This window comes from Trachemys scripta, chromosome 10 (assembly GCF_013100865.1).
Source record: "Trachemys scripta elegans isolate TJP31775 chromosome 10, CAS_Tse_1.0, whole genome shotgun sequence".
NCBI classification, from domain to species: Eukaryota; Metazoa; Chordata; order Testudines; family Emydidae; genus Trachemys; species Trachemys scripta.
This window is the reverse complement of record NC_048307.1, coordinates 19,402,688-19,425,939: the sequence shown is the minus strand read 5'-3', so window position 1 is coordinate 19,425,939 and position 23,252 is coordinate 19,402,688. Positions and strand designations below refer to the sequence as shown.

The following is a 23,252-nucleotide window of genomic DNA, read 5'->3' as shown; positions in this document are numbered from 1 at the left end:
CTCGGCGGCAATTTGGCAGCGGGGGTCCTTCCACTCCACGTCTTCGGGGCGCTTTGGTGGCAGGTCCTTCACTCGCTCTGGGACCCGCCGCCGAAGCGCCCCGAAGAGGCAGAGCGGAAGGACCCCTGCCACCGAATGCTCCGAGGAGGAGCGCTGCCACCTAGGGCAGCAAAAACCCTGGCGCAGCTCCTGTATTCACCCACGAAAGCTGATGCTCCAATACATCTGTTACTCTTAAAGGTGCCACAAGACTCTCTGTTGCTTTTAAAAAGTTCTATAGAAACATCATACTTTGCACACTGCGTTCCATAGTTCTTGACTGCAGTTACTTTGCTGGGGTTGCACAGGGTGAATGGGCAGAACTGGCACCACCATTCTTAGTGCTTGTATGTACATGGAAATGCCTACGGATCTGCATATGAGCAATTTCAATGAGCTGAAAAATGTTACAACCTCTGTTTAACCAGATAGCAATTTGCTAAATTAAAATCTCAGGATAATTGGGGGAAAAAACTTGAAACTGAAATTGATTTTTTTTAAAAGTAGGGTGGTATGTATATAATGTAGAGCTGGATGAATATTGCGAAGATTGTTTGCAAAAACTCATTCTAGATCCAAATTGCGGCTTGGTTATACCATATGTATATCTTTATTACCTGGCTTTGGGGGTTTTGTTAACACAAGAGTTTAGGGAATGATTGGTCTTTACATGTGAATAAGGATATTCATGCACACAAGAACACTGACTACTTGTTGTTCATTTGCTTTTCATTATTCTCTTTTATTTTAAAAGGTTTAAGCTATCCAATCAGTAGCAGAAACAATAGCACATGCTGTAAGTGATTAATCACGTACCACAAATAATGAAGAGCAGGTAGTCAAAGTGAACAGTTTGCAAGCACTTCACAGGCTGAAATTTGTTTGCACGACTCTGGCTAGCTAGCAGATCTTGAACAATTCACAAATAAAGAACTATAAACTTGTCTGATCATTTATTCAGAATCAAAACTTCATGTTAGATTTAAAAAAGAAAATTATAAGGAAAAAAGTGTGTTGTAAAATATAAACTAAAATAGTTTAAGAATTTAACATCTTCCAATTACTTTAATTTATATTTATATAGATGAATTATTATTGGACAGTTTTTTAATATACCTTTTGAGTTATTTCACAGGAGGCTGCTGCTATTTGATCTTTCCCTTCCTGGATCTAAGGAATATGTCTGAGTATGGGTCTAGCTGTACAGCTAGCCATCACAAGAACCTCCAAAATGTGACCACGCAAAGGCATCTCTGCAGGCTTATGTCCTTGAGCAGAGACTTAAAATATGGACACAGGGATTTCCCTTTCTTGACTTTATTAGGAAACAGCACAAGTTTTAAACACCAACTGAACACCGTATATGGTATTAAGCAAGCACAGAAATAGCATCCATCAGTTTGCAGTGCTGATCAACTGGTCGGTTACTTGCACTAGGCAGGAGAACTCCTGTGGTCCATTCTGGTTAGGTCAAAGGACCCCAATGCTCCCACTTCTACCACCTTTGGAAACTCTGCTGCTGCCTCTGCATGTTCTTATGTGAGATACCAAGGAAAGTATGGTCAAGCTCTTCACTTCCTTCAAGGTCCTTACGCTAGAACTGGTGATGGTAGGTCACTAGTTACTAACACTGGATTCTCTTTGGCACTGGAGCCTTGAAGGGAAATCCCAACTCCAAACATTCTGAAATGATCCCGTATACTGGAGAGAGAGAGGAGAAGAGCTAAATGGACAGTGGGATTTCCTTGGTACTGGGCAAATATTCAGTTAAAAAAAAATCTGTCTCAGACTCCTGTAACCAATGTTGAAGGACTATATATGTCTAAAACAATTAGAAGTTTAAATAACAGTTTAAGGTTACATAGTGATTGAAAGATTGATTCCCTTAAGGCTTTTAAAAGCAAGGACAGCTGGGCAGTTTTATCTTGCATACCTAACATCACTTCCTCCCCCCGAAAAAGCTTACAACCTTCCCACTTAAGAACAGTTCTAACTTAGGCTTCAGTTCAGCTAGGTACTTAAAAATCACCTGACTTTGAGCATGTGACTTGTCCTACTGGAGTCAGTAGGCTAACTCTTGTACTTTGAGTTAGGCATGTGCTTAAGTACCTTGCTGAATCAGGGACTTAAAGAGTAAGAAGTTATAGTGAAGTGGTTATTTAGGCAGGGAGACAATATGAGCTACTGATCCAAGCACAGGAGTCCAGGTTTTTAATCTGAGCTATGACATAAGCTCTGTCTGATTTGGGGCAAATTACTTGAGATCTTCCTTTCCCAACTTGTGAAAGCTTAGATACAATCCCAGGTACCTACCTGGTAAGGGTATTGAGAAGGAGAATTGGTGCATATGAAGCACTCTGTAGCCAAGATTTAATGATCATCTATCAGTTAGTGTTAAAAGATATTTCTGCATGGGTTAAATCAAGCTGCCAGCCCCCACCGATACAGTCTGCCAAGACAGGGGGATTCAGAAGCTCAAGTCACCCACATGCCAGTCCACACAGGGTCTAGAGCTGGCAGGCACAGCCCAGAAAATCGGTTGGGCCATCTAGGGATGGGGGCAGGACCATGGCACCCTGGATACGTGTTGATTCAGTGCATCTTCTGGGCAGCTTCTACTGATGGGACTCCTACCAACCACAGGCTGTAAGTTAAAACTCCTCCTCTTAGAAAGTGCAGATGTTACTCCTGCCCCTACCCCCCCAGGAGGTGAACGCCCCTCTTCCACAGCTGTCCTTGCAGACTCCTGGGAGAGAACTGAGCCTTTAAAATCTTATGTAAGCACTAAGGATGTAAAACTCTGTGTGTTCAGTTAGTGTTAGAAATATTCCTTCTGCTCTCTCCGTTAAAAGCACATCATTTTCCTTTGAGTTCCAGGCAGTTGGGTCATTATGGTTTCTCTCTAATCGTCTGATTGAGTTGCACTTACTGGAATTGGGCAACCTCCTTACATCTCTCCTACTTCAAGCCTCAGAAAGACAAATACTAATCTGATACAGCCATGCCCTGGAAACTGAATCTGCTCACCTTGCAATGCCCTACCTCACAGTCAATGCTGAAAGACACAGCCAGTAGGACTTTAAGGACTCTATTTGTCTTTCCAATTTGAACAATGGGCCTGACCTTCACTATACTGCTCTGACTATGTGAGCAAATCTCCCACCAACATCAATCCCCCAGCCATGGAGTGTGAGCCAAACAGTAGTGTGTACATCCAGGGCCAGGTCCACAACAGGTTAAATCAACATCACTTCACTGAATCCAAAGAAGCTATGCTGATTTATACCACCTGAGACTCTGGCCTCCAGTATGTAAATCAGAGAGTGGAATTCTACCCTAAAATTTGACCTATAGTCAGAGAGTTGTGTTAATGTGTCTTTTGTTATATGGTACTAGGATAAAAAATATTTAAGGAAAAACACCATGAGCTAATCTGGTTCTAGTCCAAACATATTCTTCCTATATTTTAATACTGTCTGAATTTTAAGGCAAAAATTGGGGGGGGGGGGTGTTTCCCAGGATTCATAGTGACATAATTTAGTTTTAATGGGAGATTATCAATCTAATCTAATCTATCTACACAAATGGCCTGTTCCTGCTCCCAATAGAGTCAATTGGGAAGTTTTGTCACTTGTTGCTCGAAATATATATGCAATATTTTACCGATATTCATGTTTATCATCATCCTTTGATCTAGGATTGTGTAGGACTTGGTTGTTTAGAAGGCAGATTCTATTTTTTCTGAGCAACATGAAATATGATAGCAAGAGGAAGGACAATTTTTATCCTTATTTCTTTCTGAATTTTCCATGATGCTCTAAAACAGGCTTGGAGTTTTTCCAGAAAATAGCCACCCTAGGAGTGTCTGCTACAGTGAAAGAAGTAAAGGTTCTATCTTCTTCCAGTGCTTCAGCCTGCCCCAGGGAAAACAGCAGCGAATGAGCCAGTATCATTCAAGAAAACTGAACACTGGTTTTGAATGTGCTTAGAGTTTATGTTTGGGAAGTGCTCAAATCATATTTTCTTAAATAAGATAATACCAGCAGGGAATAATAGCAAACTCAACAGCATCGTTGGCTTAAATGCTAGTTCTACATGGACAGGTTGTTTTCCCTCTGATAATATCCCCATTTCATATACTTTTAGTAAGCACTAAAGAAAAGGACATATCTTAATCTTTTCCTCAAAGTTTATATGCAGGGAGCTTTTATCATGCTTGTCCAATTTTGTTGTTGAATGTATATTAAAAAGACAATATAATGTAAATGGACAGGGCAGGTAATTTGAACTTTCTATTCAAGTTATCCTTGTCTATAGCAAAATGAGGAGTCTACATTTCATTAGAGATGTCCTTCAGGGAAAAAGATTTTTTTTAGACAATTTAGGTCAAAATCTTCTCTCCGTTATGTCCATGTGTTCCAAAGAAGTCAATGCATGACTAAAAGTGAGGTGAGACTTGTTCCAATTAGTTAAGAAATGAATGGGAATGAAGCTAGGAGCTCTGTTTAAATGCCTGCCGATTTTTCTGAACTATAAGTGAGTTCACTAGTGTTAAGTGCTTGAGTAAGGATGGCTAGTTTTGTATATCACAGAACAGCAGATGGAAGCTATTGTTCCTTAGATTGCTGCAAGAAATAGTGAGCCATTGTACTGCAAATTATATTAATTTATGTGTGTTAAATTAACACCATCATATTGAAATCTAGTTAGATGAGAAAGTTTAAAGTAGTTTCAGATACTATGCTTGCTCTTGTGTCCTCCATCAATTTTTATGATTTTTACAATCACATTTTCCTGTTTGTAAAAATGTTTTTCTCTCCTCTTTTGCTACGTGAAAGTCCTGTAACAAGGGAAATCGAGTAGCTATGTAAGAGAGAGTGGAACTGACTATTCACAAGTGCTGTCGAATGAGCAAAGTAAACGCACAAAAAAGGGATAAAATTTCCCCTTCTAATTTCTTTCATTTACAGTTATGTTAAGTGTTGTTTGTAACAGCAGCAAAACATTTTTAGACAGAAGTGTGATTTCTAAATTGATGGTGTCACTTCAATGACACTTTAACAAATAGTTCAATATATTCCTCTCTCAGATTAGAATCTAATCATAACCTCAAATGCTGAAACTTGCACTAGTGAACTTCTTTCAGAGATCTTGTTTTTGCTAAGTTTATTAAGCTCCCAAATGAAAGGCACCAGATTTTACACCTCTTAAAAGGTTTTATTTGATGATTAATAAGTCTCTTTGTAGCACTGCATAACTACCTAATTTTCTGCCTGATTTCCTACTTTCCACTTTAAGGATTTTCATGTTACTAATGAGCAAGTTTTAAAAGCAACAGTAAAATTTGTCAGACCAGCTCCATATTTCCATCCAATCACTGGTGACAAATATCACAGCAGCACAATTTATCCATCTTGGGGCGTTATATTGCTGCCCATCACCGCAGTATCTGAGTGTCTTCCACGTAAAATCAAGAGCAATGGTGAAGTCCCTACTGGATATCATGGAGTCTCTTGTTCTACAATTCAGTAGATGTAGTTATGATTAATTATAGGATTTGGTAATGATAAAATACATCTGTGCGGACTGGTGGATGGAAATATCTTGGCTATACAAGTTCAATGCACATGATCATCAAGAGAATTCCAAATTGTTTTGATCAGTAATTTGAACAAAAAAGGAAACATTTTCGCTGAAGAATGGAATATACTGAACAGAATTATGGTCCTGATTCATCAGACCACTTAAGCATACAAGTAGTTCTACTTGATTTCCATTGGGACTATTCAGGTGTTTAAATTTAAGCACGTGCTGAAGTAACTAGCTGAACTGGAGCCTGTGTGCTGATTTATACCCTGGCAACCCCACTAACTTCAAAGGGAATATTGCCTGAACAAGGACTGACGGGTTAGGCCCTATAGGTGGGTAGTGTTTTGGTAGTGTTGCATTTTTTGGAGGCGGTGAGGGGGGAGAAGGAGAAGGGGAGAGTAGGACTGAAATACTTGACTTGGGAGCTGACTCATGCTTCCATTGAAGTCCATGGAAAAACACCCCATTGATTTCAATAGGAACAAGATTGGGGCTCTTTGTTTGATTAGCAGGAGTGTTGTAAGCAAGGCACAAGAAGTAATTCTTCTGCTCTACTCTGCACTGATTAGGTCTCAGCTGGAGTACGGTGTCCAATTCTGGGCACCACATTTCAGGAAGGATGTGGACAAATTGGAGAGAGTCCAGAGAAGAGCGACAAAAATGATTAAAGGTCTAGAAAACATGACCTATGAGAGAAGATTGAAAAAACTGGGTTTGTTTAGTCTGGAAAAGAGAAGACTGAGGGGGGATATGGTAACAGTTTTCAAGTATGTAAAACAATATTACAAGGAGGAGAGGGAAAAAAATTACTTAAGCTCTGAGGACAGGACAAGAAGCAATGGGCTTAAATTGCAACAAGGGAGGTTTAGGTTGGACATTAGGGAAAATTTCCTAACTGTCAGGGTGGTTAAGCATTGGAATAAATTCCTCAGGAGTTTGTGGAATGTCCATCATTGGAGATTTTAAAGATCAGGTTAGACAAACACCTGTCAGGAATGGTCTAGATCAGGGGTAGGCAACCTATGGCACGCATGCCAAAGGCAGCACGCGAGCTGATTTTCAGTGGCACTCACACTGCCTGGGTCCTGGCCACCAGTCCGGGGGGCTCTGCATTTTAATTTAATTTTAAATGAAGCTTCTTAAACATTCTGAAACCTTATTTACTTTACATACAACAATAGTTTAGTTATATATTATAGACTTATAGAAAGAGACCTTCTAAAAACATTAAAATGTATTACTGGCACGCAAAACCTTAAATTAGAGTGAATAAATGAAGACTTGGCACACCACTTCTGAAAGGTTGCCAGCCCCTGGTCTAGATAATACTTAGAATCATAGGACTGGAAGGGACTTTGAGAGGTCATCTAGTCCAGTCTCCTGCACACATGGCAGGACTAACTATTATAAGTCCTGCCATGAGTTCAGGGGACTGGACTAGATGACCTCTCAAGGTCCCTTCTCAGGGGTGAAAGTAGAAATAGGAACTTACCGGTACAGGGCTGGGGCGGGGCCGGCTCTGGCCCCCGGAAGGGGCAGGGCCTTGGGCGGAAGGGGCGAGGATGGGGGGGGGTCAGAGCCAGCCCCAGCCCGCCCTGTACCGGTAAGTGCCCTCCCTCGCTGGGGTAGCAGCGGCAGCTGGGGGCTCCAGCAGCAGTTTAAAGGGCCCAGGGCTTGGCCGCCGCTACCACCCCGGGCCCTTTAAATTGCTGCCGGAGTCCCCAGGGCTCTGGCAGTAGGGCTCCAGCGGCTATTTAAAGTGCCGGGGCCGTAGAGGCAGCGGGAGCCCCGGGCCCTTTAAATAGACGCCGGAGCCCCACCGCTACTCCAGGGCTCTGGGGGCTATTTAAAGGGCCCAGGACTCCCCTGCTTCTACTGCCCTGACCCTTTAAATAGCCCCCGGAGCCCTGGGGTAGCAGCGGTGGGGCTCCAGCGGCTATTTAAAGGGCCCAGGGCAGTAGAGGCAGCGGGAGCCCCGGCCCTTTAAATAACCTCCGGAGCCCCGCTGCCGCTACCCCAGGGCTCCAGCAGCTGGGCTCTGGTGGCAATTTAAAGGGCTTGGGGCTCCAGCCGCTGCTGGGCGCCCCAGACCCTTTAATTGCCACCTGAGGAAGCCGGGCCACCCCGGTATGGCGCATCGGCTCTTGCCGGTACGCCGTATCGGGGCGTACCGGCTTACTTTCACCTCTGTCCCTTCTAGTCCTATGATTCTATGATTATCTAAGGAAAACCTCCAAAGTCACCACTGTTCTTTCAGAATTAGCAAGCCTTTGGGCCTTCTCCTGAGCCAGTGTGCAAAAGAGCTACAGAGGCTGTATCCTTAGTTACAATAGGAGAAGTCAAACGGGGAAATGTAGAATATACAAAAAAAGTCAAATGGAAACATGGACCAAAATGCATTATACATTGGGAAGCATCAGGAGGAAAGGCATAATCCACACAGGTCATTGTTCAGAAACACAGAACCTCTGCATTGGCTAAGGTGTGTCAGTTTCATGACAGGACTAGGTCAACACATCAGCAGATAACAGCGATGAATCTGAGTTTACTTACGTAAATTAGACCTGAGAAGTATCTCTCTCTTAGATTGTGCAGTACTGAAGCTTCATTGAGGCAAGTCAGCTCTGCCATGTCCTCCACTTTGGAGAATTTTGGAGGGTTCATCTTCTGGATGTCATCCTTGCTGACTGTAATTTTCTTTCCATTTTCTGCCAGCTCGACGACAACCTCATCTCCTTTCTCTTCCTTGATGCTGGCTGCTTCAAATCCTTGCTTTTCTGAGGGGACCCATACTAATCTTTTAGCTGTCCAGTCTGCTTGGGCAAGTGGGCTGTTAAGGAAGTTTTTGTCTACAAAGAGGAACTTCTCATCATCACTTAGCTGAGTTTTCTGTGCCATTTTGACTCAATAGTCACCTGTTGAGAAAGTAAAACCTTGTTTTAAAAGAAGGCAAATGTGAATTCGGAGTTCCAATCAAAACATGGTTAAATAGTGATCGCACAGAAGTTACATAGCACTATTGTTAGTGTCATAGACATCACCTAGTAGTTCTGAATCTATCCATAAAAGATGTTTGGGCAGATTTTCATTAATTTATATTCGGCTGCCACCATCACTCAATTGCCTTAATCCTGTCAGGGCAGCATGGAGTTCACTAATATCTCTCTAAAACTGTTAATTATATGGTATTTATAAAATACTATTGACTCTTGCAGGAAATTGTTACTAATTAAAGTCTTATCGGGAAACTGTAAAATCTGATAAAAAAAAGAGCATAGAAATGTTACAGAAATTTACTGCAATTTATAAACTATATATATATATATATATATATATATATATATATATATATATATATATATATATATATATATATATGAAAGCTTGCAACAACATACATAGTTGTATTCTGGATCAGTTTGACTGAAAGATACATTGTAGATAAGAACCACTCATGTCATTGTAGCGCAGCAGTGTTTGACCTTGTGTACCTTCGTGCCTCTAGCACTAAGCATTCTCACTAGAAGGTCACTGCCTCTGGAGTTCACTCCTGCCACTCATTTGGCCCAATAAAAGATATTACCTCACCCACCTTTCTCCAATATCCTGGGACCGTCACGGCTACAACACTGCATACAATCTATTTTAGCATTAACCTGGCCATTTTTAGGGTCTCATCCAAAGTTCATTGAAACCAGTGGGAATCATTTCATTGACTTCAGTAGTCTTTGGCTCAGGCCTTTATGGAGCAGTCTAAAATTAACCTTTTGGTCCAGGCAGTTCAGGAACTTCAGGTTCCTTAGCATTTAATCTATTTGCTAGGTCTGACCACTTCTGTTCCTTAAGGCTATATAACTTAGTGTTGTGTGTGTGTGTTGGGTGGGAGTAGAGAGAGGGGAATAATTATGGGGAGATTGAGAGGCTGAGGGGCCAGGCATGCAGTATGAGGCCACGTCTACACTACAAACTTTGGTCAATGCAAGTTACATCGGCATAAATCCACCATAGTTGTTATATCACTTGTGTGCATCAGACCTAGCTTCTTACATTGACGCTGGGCATACTCACCAGGAGTTCTTGTGTCAGTGCACAGTGAGGTGCACGAGGGGAAAGTATCCCAGTGTGCAACCCACCACCATCCAGTGAACGGTCTTTTGGGAAGTTTTGATAATACAATCCAGGAATGACAGGGAGCAAAGGGACAACTTCCCAGCATGCAACTGTCTTCATCCCATGTCATCTATATCCCATAATTGTTGCACCTTTTAAAAAAAATCCCACAAACCCTTGCAATCCACCATCTCTAACAGAAGCTGGGAGCTTGCACAGCTCTGTACTATTGTCATAAGCTCTGAAAGCACAGGAGGCATGATCTTCTGGTATTTATGGAGCCAGGAGAAGAATCAAAGCAATGAGAAGCGTGATGATTTCTTGGAGAACAGACTGCTGTGGGACACAGTGAGAACCAGTTCAAGCTTGTTGGTGGTGTTCACAGAGCAGCTACAGATGGTGGAGTGCAGCTTCTGGGCCCGATAAATGAGCACTGAGTGGTGGAATTGCATCATAATACAGGCTTGTGATGATGAGCAGTGGTTGCAGAACTTTCAGTTGGACAAGGCCACATTCCTAGATCTGTGTGCTGAGCTTGCTCCAGCACTCCAGTGTAGAGAGACCAAAATGAGAGCTGCACTGACAGTGGAGAAGTGAGTGGTGACGGTGCTCTGGCAACTTGCAATGCTGGATTGCTACCCGTCAGTGTGAAATTATTTTAGAGTTGGAAAATCCACTCAAGGGGGCCATTGTCTTGCAAGTGTGCAGGGCCGTTAATTGTCTCCTGCCACACAGATCTGTGAGTCCCAGCAATATGCACACCGTCGTTAATGGATTTGCAGCAATGAGGTTCCTGAAATGGGTTGGAGCAATGGACAGCATGCATATCCCTATTTTGGAACCAGGGTACCTTGCTACAAAGTACATCAACAGAAAGGGATACTTTTCTATGGTTATGCAAGGATTGGTGGATCACCAGAAATAATTCACTGATATCAGTGTTGGCCGGTCAGGAAAGTTGCATGACGCTCGCATCTTTAAGAACACAGGACTATTCACAAGGCTGTAAGCAGGGACTTTCTTTCCCAGCTAGTAGATTAGCACTGGTGGTGTTGAAAAACCAATAATGATCTTGGGGGACCCGGCCTACCCCTTGTTCCCCTGGCTCATCTAGCCATATACTGGCCTCCTCGACAGTACCAAGGAAGAATTCTACTACCAGCTCAGCAGGTGCAGAATGACAGTTGAATGCACATTTTCTTGATAGAAGGGATGCTGGTGTTTACTCATAAGATTGGATCTCAGTGAAAAAACATCCCAATGGGTATAGCTGCCTGCTGTGTCCTGCATAACATCTGTAAAGCCAAGCGGGGAAAGTTGCTGCTGGGGTGGAGTGGCTGTCTGCTGAGTTTGAACAGCTAGACACAAGGGCTAGTAGGAGAGCTCACCGTGGAGCTATCTGGCTCAGGGAGGATTTGAAAGAGCAGTTTAACAATGAGTCAAAGTAAGGCATTGTGTACTGTGCTCTCTCTGGCCTTGCTGTTTTGGGGCTAGTTAGAAATTGTGTGGTGCTTGGTGTACATCTATGAATCTACCACTGTCGATGCCCCTATTAATTTTGCGGTGCTTGCTGTACGTTTTTGATTATTACAATGTTCGTCACTTATCCTATGAGCTGTCACACTGTACAGTAACAATTGGGTGTTTTCAGAACTGCTAGGCACCTTGCTGCACATGTCCTGAACTAATAAAAATGAATGATTTTCCAAATAATAGAATTTTATTCAGTAACAAAATCAGTGCAAAGAAAAATCTGTGCAATTGAAAAGCAAATACATTTAAAAAAATAAATTAATGGAACAGAACTTTACACGGGGAAAGAACATATTTATCCATTTTACCTACACATACAGCAACTGTGGCTTTCCCAGGTCAGAGTATGTGAAGCTGTGGTTGTCTTAATGTTGCCCAGGGTGGAGTGGTGGGGTAGGGATGGGGACCCTGATGCCAGGTGGAATGTTTGGAGGTGAGTAGGGAGGTGCTGTAATGGAGTTCTCTGTGGACTGCAAAGGGAGGTGAGCCTGGGATTGTTGAACCTGTAGGTCCACAAGAGTCCGCAGCATAGAGAAGCCCCATTATGTCCTGGTGCGCTTCCCTCTCCTTTTCCTCGTAGGGCTCCTGGGCCTTTCTCCTTTCAACTCTTTCCTTCTCCAGGCTGTCTGCAATGTTCCCCCTCCAGACCCTTTGGTTATGGGCTGGTGCAGCACTGGTTTGCAAGATCTCATTGAACATGTCAACCCGAGTCGTCTTCTTTCTTCTCCTTCTCTGCCTCAGGTGTTCCGCGGATGTGGAGGGGGAACCCCTCAAGTCTGCCACGGCAGCAGCTACAGATAAAAGACGCAGAGGTACCATTGTCGATATAGTCACAACAGAACATGAAAGTTAAGATGCCAAGGTAAGATTCAGAACTCTTCCCTTGCTCCCCTAAAGTTTTAAACAAGACCTGCTTTTGACACTTCTGCTTCGGAGTGCTTGTGCATGGCTCCACTCACAGCACCAGACATGCTGAGTATGGCCAGCCAGGGTGAGGGAAATGAGGATTTGCTCACTTCCCTGAAACTATGAGTATAGGGCAATGGCACTGAATACTGGCACCATTTCCACAGTCGGTGGTGATTTTAGCTGACATCTCGCTCCTTGGGGTGACAAAAGCACAGTGGCTGCTGGTGTCCTGAAGCTGCACAGGCCCAGATGCTGCTAACTTGTGTACTGTAAGGGTTCCAGCTGAAGTTATCGCTGACTGGAGTGGGAAAGTCTGCGGAGAAGAAATAAGGCTGCCATCCCTTCAGGAGAGTACTGCAGAGTACCTCCATGAAAGTTCCTCTGAGAAGAATTCAGTGGACACTCCTGTGCACGTAAACAAACTGCTCCACATGCTCCCCCTTCCATTGCCCAATTCTACAGGGGAATGAAAAGCAGGTAGCAACACTACCTCTCTTTGTTGTACCGTCACCTCTTCTGGCAGGAGTAAATTAATGAAAAGGCAGTAACTGTGTCCTGTTAAGTTGGGGGTGCCATCTGTACATCATTGTAATGGGAAATACAATTACACTTTTACCTGAGATACCTTCCCGTGCATTGGGCTCACCCATGCTCAACTGCTGGGACTGACTGGACTATGGTGGAGTCTAATAGGACCCCCTAGTCGCATGTCCCCCATCCTCTGCCTCTTCCTCCTCCACCTACTCCTTATCCTCGCTGTTCCCGCCAGGGGCCTGTGACTTGGGCTCCTTGGAGGTATTCAGGGTGGTCTGTGGGGTGTTGGTGGTGCAATCTCTGCCAAGCATGGCATGCAGCTCTTTGTCAGTGGCAGGTCTGTGGCCTGGCACCAGATTAACTGTTTGCCTCTCCCCTGCCTTCTGGTATACCTGATCCAGTTCCTTTGCTTTCACATGGCACTGCTGCTGGTCCCTGTCATACCTCTTCTCCTGCATCTGCTGTGCAATCTGCTCATAGATGTTCATGTTTCTACTGCTGGTCTGTAGTTGTGCTTGCACAGCCTCTTCTCCCCACAAGCGAAGGAAATCCAATATCTCATGTCTACCCCAAACTGGAGCACGTGAGGAGCATGTAGCCGGCATGTCAGCTGGGCAGTTGCACACAACAAAGGACAGTAGCTGGGTGTTTTGCCAAGCTGGGCAATCAGGAAAAGACATTTAAAAAATATCCGTGACTTTAACGGGGAGGAAGGGGCTGTCTTCCGGTCTCTGTGACCCCTGAGCAGTGGAGTTCACAATTGTGATCGGATCCTTTACTGTCAGGCATTGTGAGACAGCTACTGTAGGACTGCTAGGGTCCATATAAGTAACACAGTATCCATACTTGCGCTGCATTGATCTCAGTACGTTGACCCAAGCTCAATGTCATTTGGGGAGGCGGTTTTACTGTGTTGCTGTAACAGGACACTTATGTCGGTGGGAGACAAATTTAAGTGTAGACATATGCAAACTAAGTCAGCTTATATTGGCTTATGGTGGCTTATATTGACCTAACTTTGTAGCGTAGACCAAGCCTGAATTTTCTCTTTGTTGAAAATATTGATTGGTATTAATAATTTTAAACCATGTAAAAATAGACCTAAATACAATGGTGATGGGCACCACACAAGAAATAATGAGACTATGGGGAGTCAGAGGAAGAAAATATATAAGCTAGGGACAATGCTTATTTAGGCCACTTGTCACTTTGAATTGTGAGCTCTCTGTGGGTAATGGGGTCACAAAGTAATGCTTAGCTGGACCTTTTCATAAACTGAACTAGGATGAAGTTATGAGTCAAGTACATGCCCAGGGTCCATGCTGGGCTTGTACTACCAATATTGCTACGTGTGCTGCCTGGATTCAAGCTGGTTTAGATAGCCTAACTATTCACAGCTTTTGCTGTGAAGACATACTGTCAGTTAGAAGGGCACAGAGGCATTTAGAGGAAGAGATGTGGTAGTTATTGGGCATGCTCAGTAGCTCTCTCTGAAACAATGCAGAAGGCTTTCATTCAGAGCAAGCAGTCGCACAGGTACTACATATTCACCATCTGAGAGCTGAGCCAATCAGAGCTCAGTGGGGAAAAGATTGAGGGGACGTGGTGACACTCTTGGGGACTCAGTAGCTGAACAATGCAGGACTATGATGCATCTCCTGTGTTCCAGACCCTGTGCCATTTTGGATCCAAATTCCCTATCTTGCTGGAAGCCAAGGAGACAGCAACTATTGACTTCAGGACTAGAATTGCTACTGGCTATGAGATTGTTCAGACTACTTTGCTGAGGAGATTAAGGAGTTTGGAGCTGCCAGTCTCTTCTGGCTCTGAGGAGCCTAGGTGATACATATGCACTTCTGATGCCACACTGCAGAGACTGAAAAGTCATGTCTGTGAAAAGATTGGAGGGGAGTGTGCATGTGTAGGTGCTAAGGTAGTCCTTGCACTGAAACTTATATAACAGCAACCAATTGGTGAAATCTGTTTGGGAAAACCCAGTAGAGATACAACAAAATAGCTCTTTAGGAAAAGTTTTCATAGGTATTCCTAACGCTGGTAGCAAATGTCTTTCTATATTAAATGTTATAGTATGAAATTGTATTGCACTCTCTCTGCAGTTTTATTATTTGTTAAAGTCCTGAAAAGACTGAGCTCTTCCCTGTGCTTCTGCAGAGAAGTTGACTGAGGTACAGGAAGAAGGGGAATGTATTGCCATTACACATAATACTGCTCCTCCTAACCAGTTATATCTGCTCAGTCAAGCAGGAAAATTGGTGAAGCGTTATAGGACTGATTTGGCTGAGAGACGCTTTTTAGGGGCAAGATCATTGTCATTTTGGATTACTGTGTCTGAAATCATCTAGGGAAACTGAAAGCTTTGATGTCACTAAAATGACATGATCATAGGTTTATCGCTTTTATTTCTTTTTTTGGAGGTTTTACACAAAAGATCAGACAGAAAAATAATGCATAATTAGTGTCTATAATTCAGATTTTCAGTGCACTGCTTTAAAATGAGTAGCAAAAGCCTGCCACATCCCTGTTTCTTGTTCAATACAGAGCTAACAGAGTTGAGAGACAAACAAAATTTCTGGTTATCTAAATATTTTCTGGGTGCATACTGAAGTGCCAATGTAATAATGAAATAATTAGCGAAAGAACAAGTTCCCAGGCTGCATTCCAAAAAAGGATGGAAACAAACGATTGCCAAACACTACTTCAAACCATTTTAATTCTGTTGCACTCAAGGAAGAGCCAGATTAAGAAAAAGGTCAAGAGAAAAAAAAGAAAAGACAGTTAAGAGTTTAGCAGCAGACTCAGACTAACTCTGAGATCCATGACTGATGAAGCTAGCTTAATTTACTCTTTCCACGGTATATAGATAGTGACAGATCATCTGTCCAAGGATAGATATGCGCACAAGAAGGGGACAGTAAAAATGTAACAAGCCTGAAACAAGTCTTGGCACTTCAGGCCTCATCTAATGTGGTACTCAAACAGGGCTGGTATAAGCAGGGATGCTGTACTAGCATCCTGTACCCAACTCTAATGGCACTGGGATAAAGCAGCCGCAGTACAGCTCCTTTCCTCAACAAAGTAGCTACAACTTTCAGCTTACTCCCAACCAGCAGCTTCTTCCAGTACTCTGGCTGATCCCCTGCCCACAAGATGTCAGCAAGTGGCTGAGCTGGGGATGGCAGGCACAGATAGTTGTAAGCTGTCTCCCCTAGCCCACCACACACACTACAGCGCGGGATGAAAAGGTGGCTGTTTGGTTTTCTTCCTGCTCCAACAGGTCAGAAAAGAGGTCCCCAGTTAGGTTCCTTGCTGCTGCAGCAAGGAAGACGAGGAGGAGTTAAAGTGATGGTAGCAAAGGCACTAAAGCAGGGAAGAGAATATGTGACTGGTCAGTTGCCCGGTTCTGCAGGAAGAAGAATTGGGGAAAGAGAGGCAGCAAATCTGAGGAGGAAAAGGCAGGGAGGAAAAATGGGAGAAAGGGAAGAAAATAGCCCAGAGACAAAAGGTAGGCCTTTCCCTGGTGAGAATGAATTGAATATTCACAGCATCCAAAGAAAAAGTTAATCTTGAGGGAATTCAAAGACCAGAATGCTATGGACCACTACAGTCAACCAGTGTGACTACACACAGCTAACCAAAACAGTCCTCACCTGGAAGGAGACTTGAATCAGTGTGAACATACTCACACAACAATTTTCTATCTGGCAAAGCGGACACACACTTTAGTATCCTTTCGGGGTCCCTTCCAGTTCTATGAGATAGGTATATCTCCATATATTAAGTGTCACATGGATCTCTGAGAGTAACATGAATCATACACCTTAAAGAAAGACTGGGATTTTTAGAGGGGCTGAAGGGAGTTGGATGATCAACTCTAATTGAAATTCAATGGAAGTTGGGCACCTAACTTCTTTAGACTCCTTTGGAAATCTCAAACTCCACTACGTGACTTTCCTCTAAATGTCTTCATTTTACTGATACTAGCATTGTCAGAAGAATGAAAGATGGAAAATTCACCCATTGCATCTTGGCACCAGCTGAACCCACAAAGGGGCATAACACAGTTTTAGTCTTTTTATTCACATAGAATATTCAACATGATTGTTGCTATTGATTCTGGAAGAGTTTTGGAATGAAGTTAACGACTACTTTGAGTTGTTACACAAGAGAGCCAAACTTCACTCTGCAGGAGCATAGCCCTGAAAAGAACCCAGAAGCTTCAGTCAGTGCAGAATGCATTGAATTCAATGGGAGGTGCATGTATGTTTCCAAGAGTAGGATTTGGTCTACAGTCAGGAGCACTTGTGTAAGGCTGCTCATGTTAAGCTTTCTCACTGCACCCTTTATGTGTCAAACTTCTAGGAAGGTAGATTATGGATAAATAGGACTCAAATTAACCTACATTTCTCCCTCCTCAAAAGACATTTATTAATCCCCCCTCGCCCCCAGGTCCTCCAGGTGGTTTCTTTTCTTCCTCCCATTCATGAGCCCTTGATCTCCCACTTGTGTAAGGCAACCCAGTCCACCCAAGCAGGCAGCCAATAGTCAGCCGTCAGCTGTGTGCTGCCACTTGATTCTCCCACTGCTCGTTTCAAGCACCCTATGACCCCCAGGCTTGGCCCCATAGATCCTGCTTTAATCCATCCCTGCAATTGGGTGCTAAAACAAATCAAACTTTTATATTTGAACATTGGTCTTGCCACAACACTACATGTACAATTATACATAGTGATGTGCTGCAGGGCCCTTTTAGAAATCCCCACATCAAACAGAAGGAGAGCTGGGGCAGTTGCCCAGGTTGAGATGGAATCTCCCTATTCTGACTGCTGCTCAATCAGCCCTGCTAGAGATGACATCTCCGTAGCTCACAAAACCTTTTTGAAGTGTGATTTTTTTTTTTTTGGCCTTCAGAATGCACCAATCAGCAGTGTAAAGGGGTGAAGAATATATATTTGTACACAAACACACATGCACATACACCCCTACGTTCTCAGGAAAGGATATTCTTCCTTCTTTCTTCCCAACCCCAGATCGTTTCTAGATGGTCTTTATTGCACCTCATTTCAAAGGACAGAATTTGACCGCTGTGCTTTACAATAAATATACACAGTGCATATTGTTCTTGGAGAAAAGTATAAACATTTCCAGGAAGTGCAATTAATTAAAACGTTGTCGATCAAGTGGTGTTGCCTCCCTGGTCCTAGCTAAGAGAGACTTTTTTGTTTAAATGGGAAAGCAATTACTCCTCACCCATCTTTTCTACAGCACATGTCTCCCACTATAAAAGGCTTATCACAGGCTTAGGGGAAATATTTGTTAGAATAGTGGCTGCCCATCACCATTTGCACAATATGACTTCCACAAACAAGTCCTGTCCTCATAAGGAGTATCAGAGCAGAGAACACAGCAAGTAACCAGCTGTTTGGCCCAAATTCATAATTTTTTGTGCTACGATAACTCCTTAGAAAGATCTTTATCTCTCTTTTTTTTTTTTGCTGAGCGGGGAGCTAGGGGAGTGGGGAAGTATTTCCACCCCCTAACCACCAAACAGATCTGAACATAAAGAATATTCTTAAAAGGAATTCCATGGCTCTGGAGCTGCACTTAACAGCCCATGCCTCACATCAATTAAAGCACTGGCACAGGCATAATAGTTTGTTATTTTCTGACTGGAGGAGGTTTAGGTGGCTATTATCGCACTCAGAATGCAGGTGACACTGATGTCAGTAAAATCAAACATGAGGTGCCATGCTGCTTTGTTGTCAACCCCCCAATATGTGAAATTCACTAGCCTTGATATATCCAATTTTTTGAAGCAATCAACAGTAGTATACTATGAGTGTGGGACTGGGAACCAGGAACTCCCGGGTTCTAATATTGGCTCTCAGACTTCTCCTATGAGACACAATCTCTGAATGTCCATTTCCCACCTAAACAACGAGGATATTAATATGTATGTTAATTAGTTAACATTGTTCAACACTTGAAGATAGAAAGTGTTAATTTATTAATAGCTTTAACTTCTCTTGAGCTGGTTTTAAGCACTAATATTTTAACTGTTTCATATGGCTCTCTCTTCTAAACTCTCCATTTAAGGAAATTGTCAGTACTGAAAAACTTAGGTATACTATTTTTATTTTAATTACTTTGATTGCTTGGCAGACTTTCCAGTCTCTCATAATTCAAATTATTACATAACTCTGATTGTGTAACTGACAGCTAGTTAAAGATTTCAAAGAAATCAGAATGATTGCTTTATCTCAGGTTATTACAACATTATGAACTGTAGAAAAAAAGTTAATAGACCAGTTTCCTGCCCAATTTAACTCCACTATCCACAGAAGTGAATTTGCCTCAATATACTCTGGAATATGGATGTTTGTTCACTAGAATATAAGCAGCATGTACTGAGCCATCTTTTAATTAGAGCAGTGAACGACAAGGGCTAGAGAAGCTTTCCCTCATTCCTTATAATATGAACAGGTTTAAAAGAAAAGCCAACAGATACACAACTAATAAGTCATAGTAATTTGTAAAGAGCTCTGGATCCACTGCATACATCCATGCATGATGCTACCATATATGGTCATGTTCTTCTCAATACTAACTGTTCCACAAAAATGTAATGATAACAAATTCAAAACAAATACCTTTTAGGGAGTAACATGTCCATTGCAAATGTGATAATAAAAATCATTGTTTACATCCAAGTGAATACTGCCAGAGCAGCAACATGCACGAAATTAAAACTACCACTCAATCAAGCTTTTAGCTTTCCAGTAGTTAATATTCCAGTAGTTCATACTTTTGGTTTCAGTGGTTGAGGTTTAAAAGTGATGTTGACTATTAGTAGTTCAGAATATCAACCCTTTACAAAGGGTCTCTTAGGAGCTGATAGCTAATGGAAACTTTTGAATAAGATACAATTTGATTTATTTTAACATAAAATTTATGAACATTTTTTTGCAATAAAAATATCTTACAAAATATCTAACAATGAAATAACAAATCAGGTTTACTGACTTTTCTATCCCAGGTTGGAAGGGTCATATTCTGATTAATTAAAAAAAAATGCTAATATAAAAAGTCAGTGAGATTTTTTTCTTCTGGGATACTAATGATGCTTTATATACTGCCATCTACTGACCTTTTTCTTTATTCACATCACTTTTATTACAAACTTGAGTTTATTGCTTAGTTTCTTCCTCTCAAGGAAAAAAAAATCTTCAGATCTATGCATATAAACTATATTAACACGTGCACCTCACTAACAGTGAAGATATCTGATTTAGCAGTGCAATCTCTTTATTCCTAACAAGAAAATCTGTTATTATTTATGTAATAATAAAGGTGATGCTTTTCTTTTGTATTTTGAAAGGATTTTTTTGCTGTGCATTTAAACAAAAAATTAGCAAAGCTAATTATATTTTAATCAAATACATTTAGATTGTAATCAATTAAATATTAAAACTAAGTTATTTTATATATTAGTATTGAAAACATATAAAGAAAACCTGCTGCTAAACTACCACTGCTTTTACTAGAGCATCTTTACTGGATACACATATAAAGTTAATTAGTGCTTGTGCCTGTCATTGTCTGGAAAAGGGGCTATAGAATTGCAAAGCATTATTATATTACACACAACACCTACTGGGTATTTGTTTCTCTACATCTCTATATAAACAGATGCGGCTATGGCAGTGATATAAAACAAATTATGAATTTCTCACACCACTTGGAGATTTTGAGTTTACCAGGATCTTTCAGTGAATTTTAAACTGAATGCTCTGTTTGCAATATGCAAATCAGGTGTAAGCCAAACAAGCATGTTTTGTAGGTCTGTCACAATACAGTTTAAGTAAAGCAGCAATTGGGTGACCAGATGTCCTGTTTTTAAAGGGACAGTCCTGTTTTTAGGGATTTTTTCTTATATAAGCGCCTATTACCCCCTTCCTCCTGTCCTGTTTTTTCATAGTTGCTATCTGGTAACCCTAAGCAGCAAGTGTGACTAACAAATTTATTAGAGCATAAGCTGAATAGTAATTCACAAATAAATTGCTTTTGCAAAGGTACACGATAACTTAGATTGCTAAAGTAACTATGTTAGAAACATCTGTTCACTCCTAGTCCCCTCCCCAGGCAGGAGAGTCCTCAGTCACAGTAGTACTTACAGATATCCAAGTAGGGAAGCAGAGTGTGAATTGGAGAGTCTGGAACCTGTACAGCTAACAGCTGGAACAGTCCAAATCCTCTCTGCCTTTGCAGCCTCCCTATATAGAGGAGGAGAATCTGGTCAATGGGGAGGGGCCCTAGAAACCACCTCCTGCTGGAAAATCCTCCGTACCTGGGCTAAAAATGAGAGATCATCAGTCAAGAACCTCATTCCTAGAGGGGCCCAGTTCAGGGCTGGTGACTTCCCCCAAATCTTTCCCTTAGTATTAACAAACACAAAAATCCAAACAGAATTATGACCTGGGTGTTCCCCCTTATTTTCTGACATCCAATTGTACCTTGTGCAATAGTACTAGGAGGTTCCTGAAATTAACAGGGTTGTTTCTTTTTGCCACTTCCCAGAATGGAACTGATGTGTTGGACCAAGCAAATGAGACACTTTAACCCCTTCCTGCCTTACATAAACTATCTCCTCATGTATGCCTTCCAGCTGGGGGTCCAGCAAGAGGGGAAAGCCAGATCAGGGGTAGCTGTAGTTGAGATCCCATTACAAAAGCCAATCAGACTATCAGCCTGTTGATGTGGAGCTAAGATGGATTCGGTATGAGTTGTTTGGGAGTGGGAGGTTATTTCCAACACAGCAGCGGTGTGGGGGGTGGAGGTCTTTCTCTGTCTCCTTGTGTTTATGTAACATTTAGAGCTTGGGGCTGTTTTAAGCCTTGTCTGTCTCTGGGGAATAAGAAGGTTATTTTTCCCAGCTCCCCACCAAGTTTGCAGAAGTTGGTCTTGCTTTTTGCAGCTCAGCCCAGTCCCTGAGAAAGTGTTGTAAATAACTTATCTATATAAAAATACTTCCCTCTGTCCATAAAAGGAAAAAGAGGACTGTTAAATGGCTGTGGGCAATGGTCCCTAGGATGTAGTGGAAAGAACAGGAGGCAGGCACCAGCTGCTGGGGGAGTGGAGGAAAAGGTGCTTGGAGCCAGCCTTGGAAGTGAATCTGGTCCTTGTCAACTCCTCTGAAACCTTCAGTCCTCAGTTGCACCCCTCCACCCCAGTAGCAAACAGTTTTGTTCAGCAAGACCGGTGCATGGGAGACATCCCAAAAAGGGAAAGCTAGGATCCTCCAGGAATTCCCATCAGCATACCGGATATGAAATACTGAAGCTATTCGCATGCTGCAGCAGACTAAATATGGTGCATATATCTACCCAGAGAGCCAGAGCACAGTGCTAGCTGAAATGGCGTTTACTGACTTCAAATAGTCCTCTCCGTCCCCTGAAATAACCCCCTCTCCCTCGGGAATGACAGATGAGTCCCGGCCCAATCTGGGCCTTCCAGGAAAATCCTCCATGAAAGGAGGCAGGGCTGTTCACCTTTCAAATCATTAGGACTGAAAACCAATGTTTCCTAGTCTGATGAATAAAGATTCATAGATTCAAAGGCCAGAAAGGACCATTGTGATCATCTAGTCTGACCTCCTGTATAACACAGGCCATAGAACTCCCCCTTGAATAATTCCTTTTGAACTAGAGCATACCTTTAAAATAAATAATCAAATTTTGATTTAAATATTGCCAGTCATGGAGAATCCACCACAACCCTTGGTAAATTGTTCCAGTGGTTAATTACCCTCACTGTTAAAAGTGTACACCTTATTTGCAGTCTCAATATGTCTAGCTTGAACCTATAGCCGTTGGATTGTGTTATACCTATCTTTGCTAGACTGAAGAGCCCATTAACAAATATTTGTTCCCCATGTAGGTACTTACAGACTGTGATCAGTCCCCTTAACTTTCTCTTTGTTAAGCTAAATAGATTGAGCACCTTGAATCGATCCCTATAAGACATGTTTCCTAACCCTTTAATCATTTCTGTGAATCTTTTATGAACCCTCTCCAATTTTTCAACATCCTTCTTAAATTGTGAACACCAGAACTGGACACATTATTCCGGCAGTGTTCGGCTCCTGTGCCAAACACAGAGGTAAAATAATCTCTTTACTTCTATTTGAGATTCTTCTGTTTATGCATCCAAATTTTACACTAGCCCTTTTGGGCTATTGCAGGGGTCGGCAACGTTTGGCACGCGGCTCGCCAGGGTATGCACCCTGGCGGGCCGGGCCAGTTTATTTACCTGCTGAGGCAGCAGGTTCGGCCGATCACGGCCCCCACTGGCTGCGGTTCGCCGTCCCGGGCCAATGGGGGCAGCGAGAAGCCGCAGCCAGCACATCGCTCGCCTGCGCCGCTTCCCGCCGCCCCCACTGGCCCGGAACAGCGAACCACGGCCAGTGGGGGCTGCGATCGGCCGAACCTGCCGCCTCAGCAGGTAAATAAACTGGCCCGGCC

The 23,252-nt window shown here is 42.5% G+C and overlaps 1 protein-coding gene across 3 annotated transcripts in view; it reads right to left on the bottom strand.

Moving 5' to 3' along the window:
* Positions 1 to 21,045, bottom strand: part of MYH11 (myosin heavy chain 11) — a 97,301-nt gene extending 76,256 nt beyond the window's left edge. For all 3 annotated transcript variants that reach the window (XM_034783322.1, XM_034783323.1, XM_034783324.1), the window contains exons 1-2: positions 20,907 to 21,045; positions 8,182 to 8,543 (exon numbers count right to left, since the gene is read on the bottom strand). In XM_034783322.1, coding sequence (XP_034639213.1) covers positions 8,182 to 8,526 — 345 coding nt within the window. In that variant the 5' untranslated portion in view covers positions 8,527 to 8,543; positions 20,907 to 21,045. The remainder of the gene's footprint in view (positions 1 to 8,181; positions 8,544 to 20,906) is intronic.
* Positions 21,046 to 23,252: the final 2,207 nt, after the last annotated feature.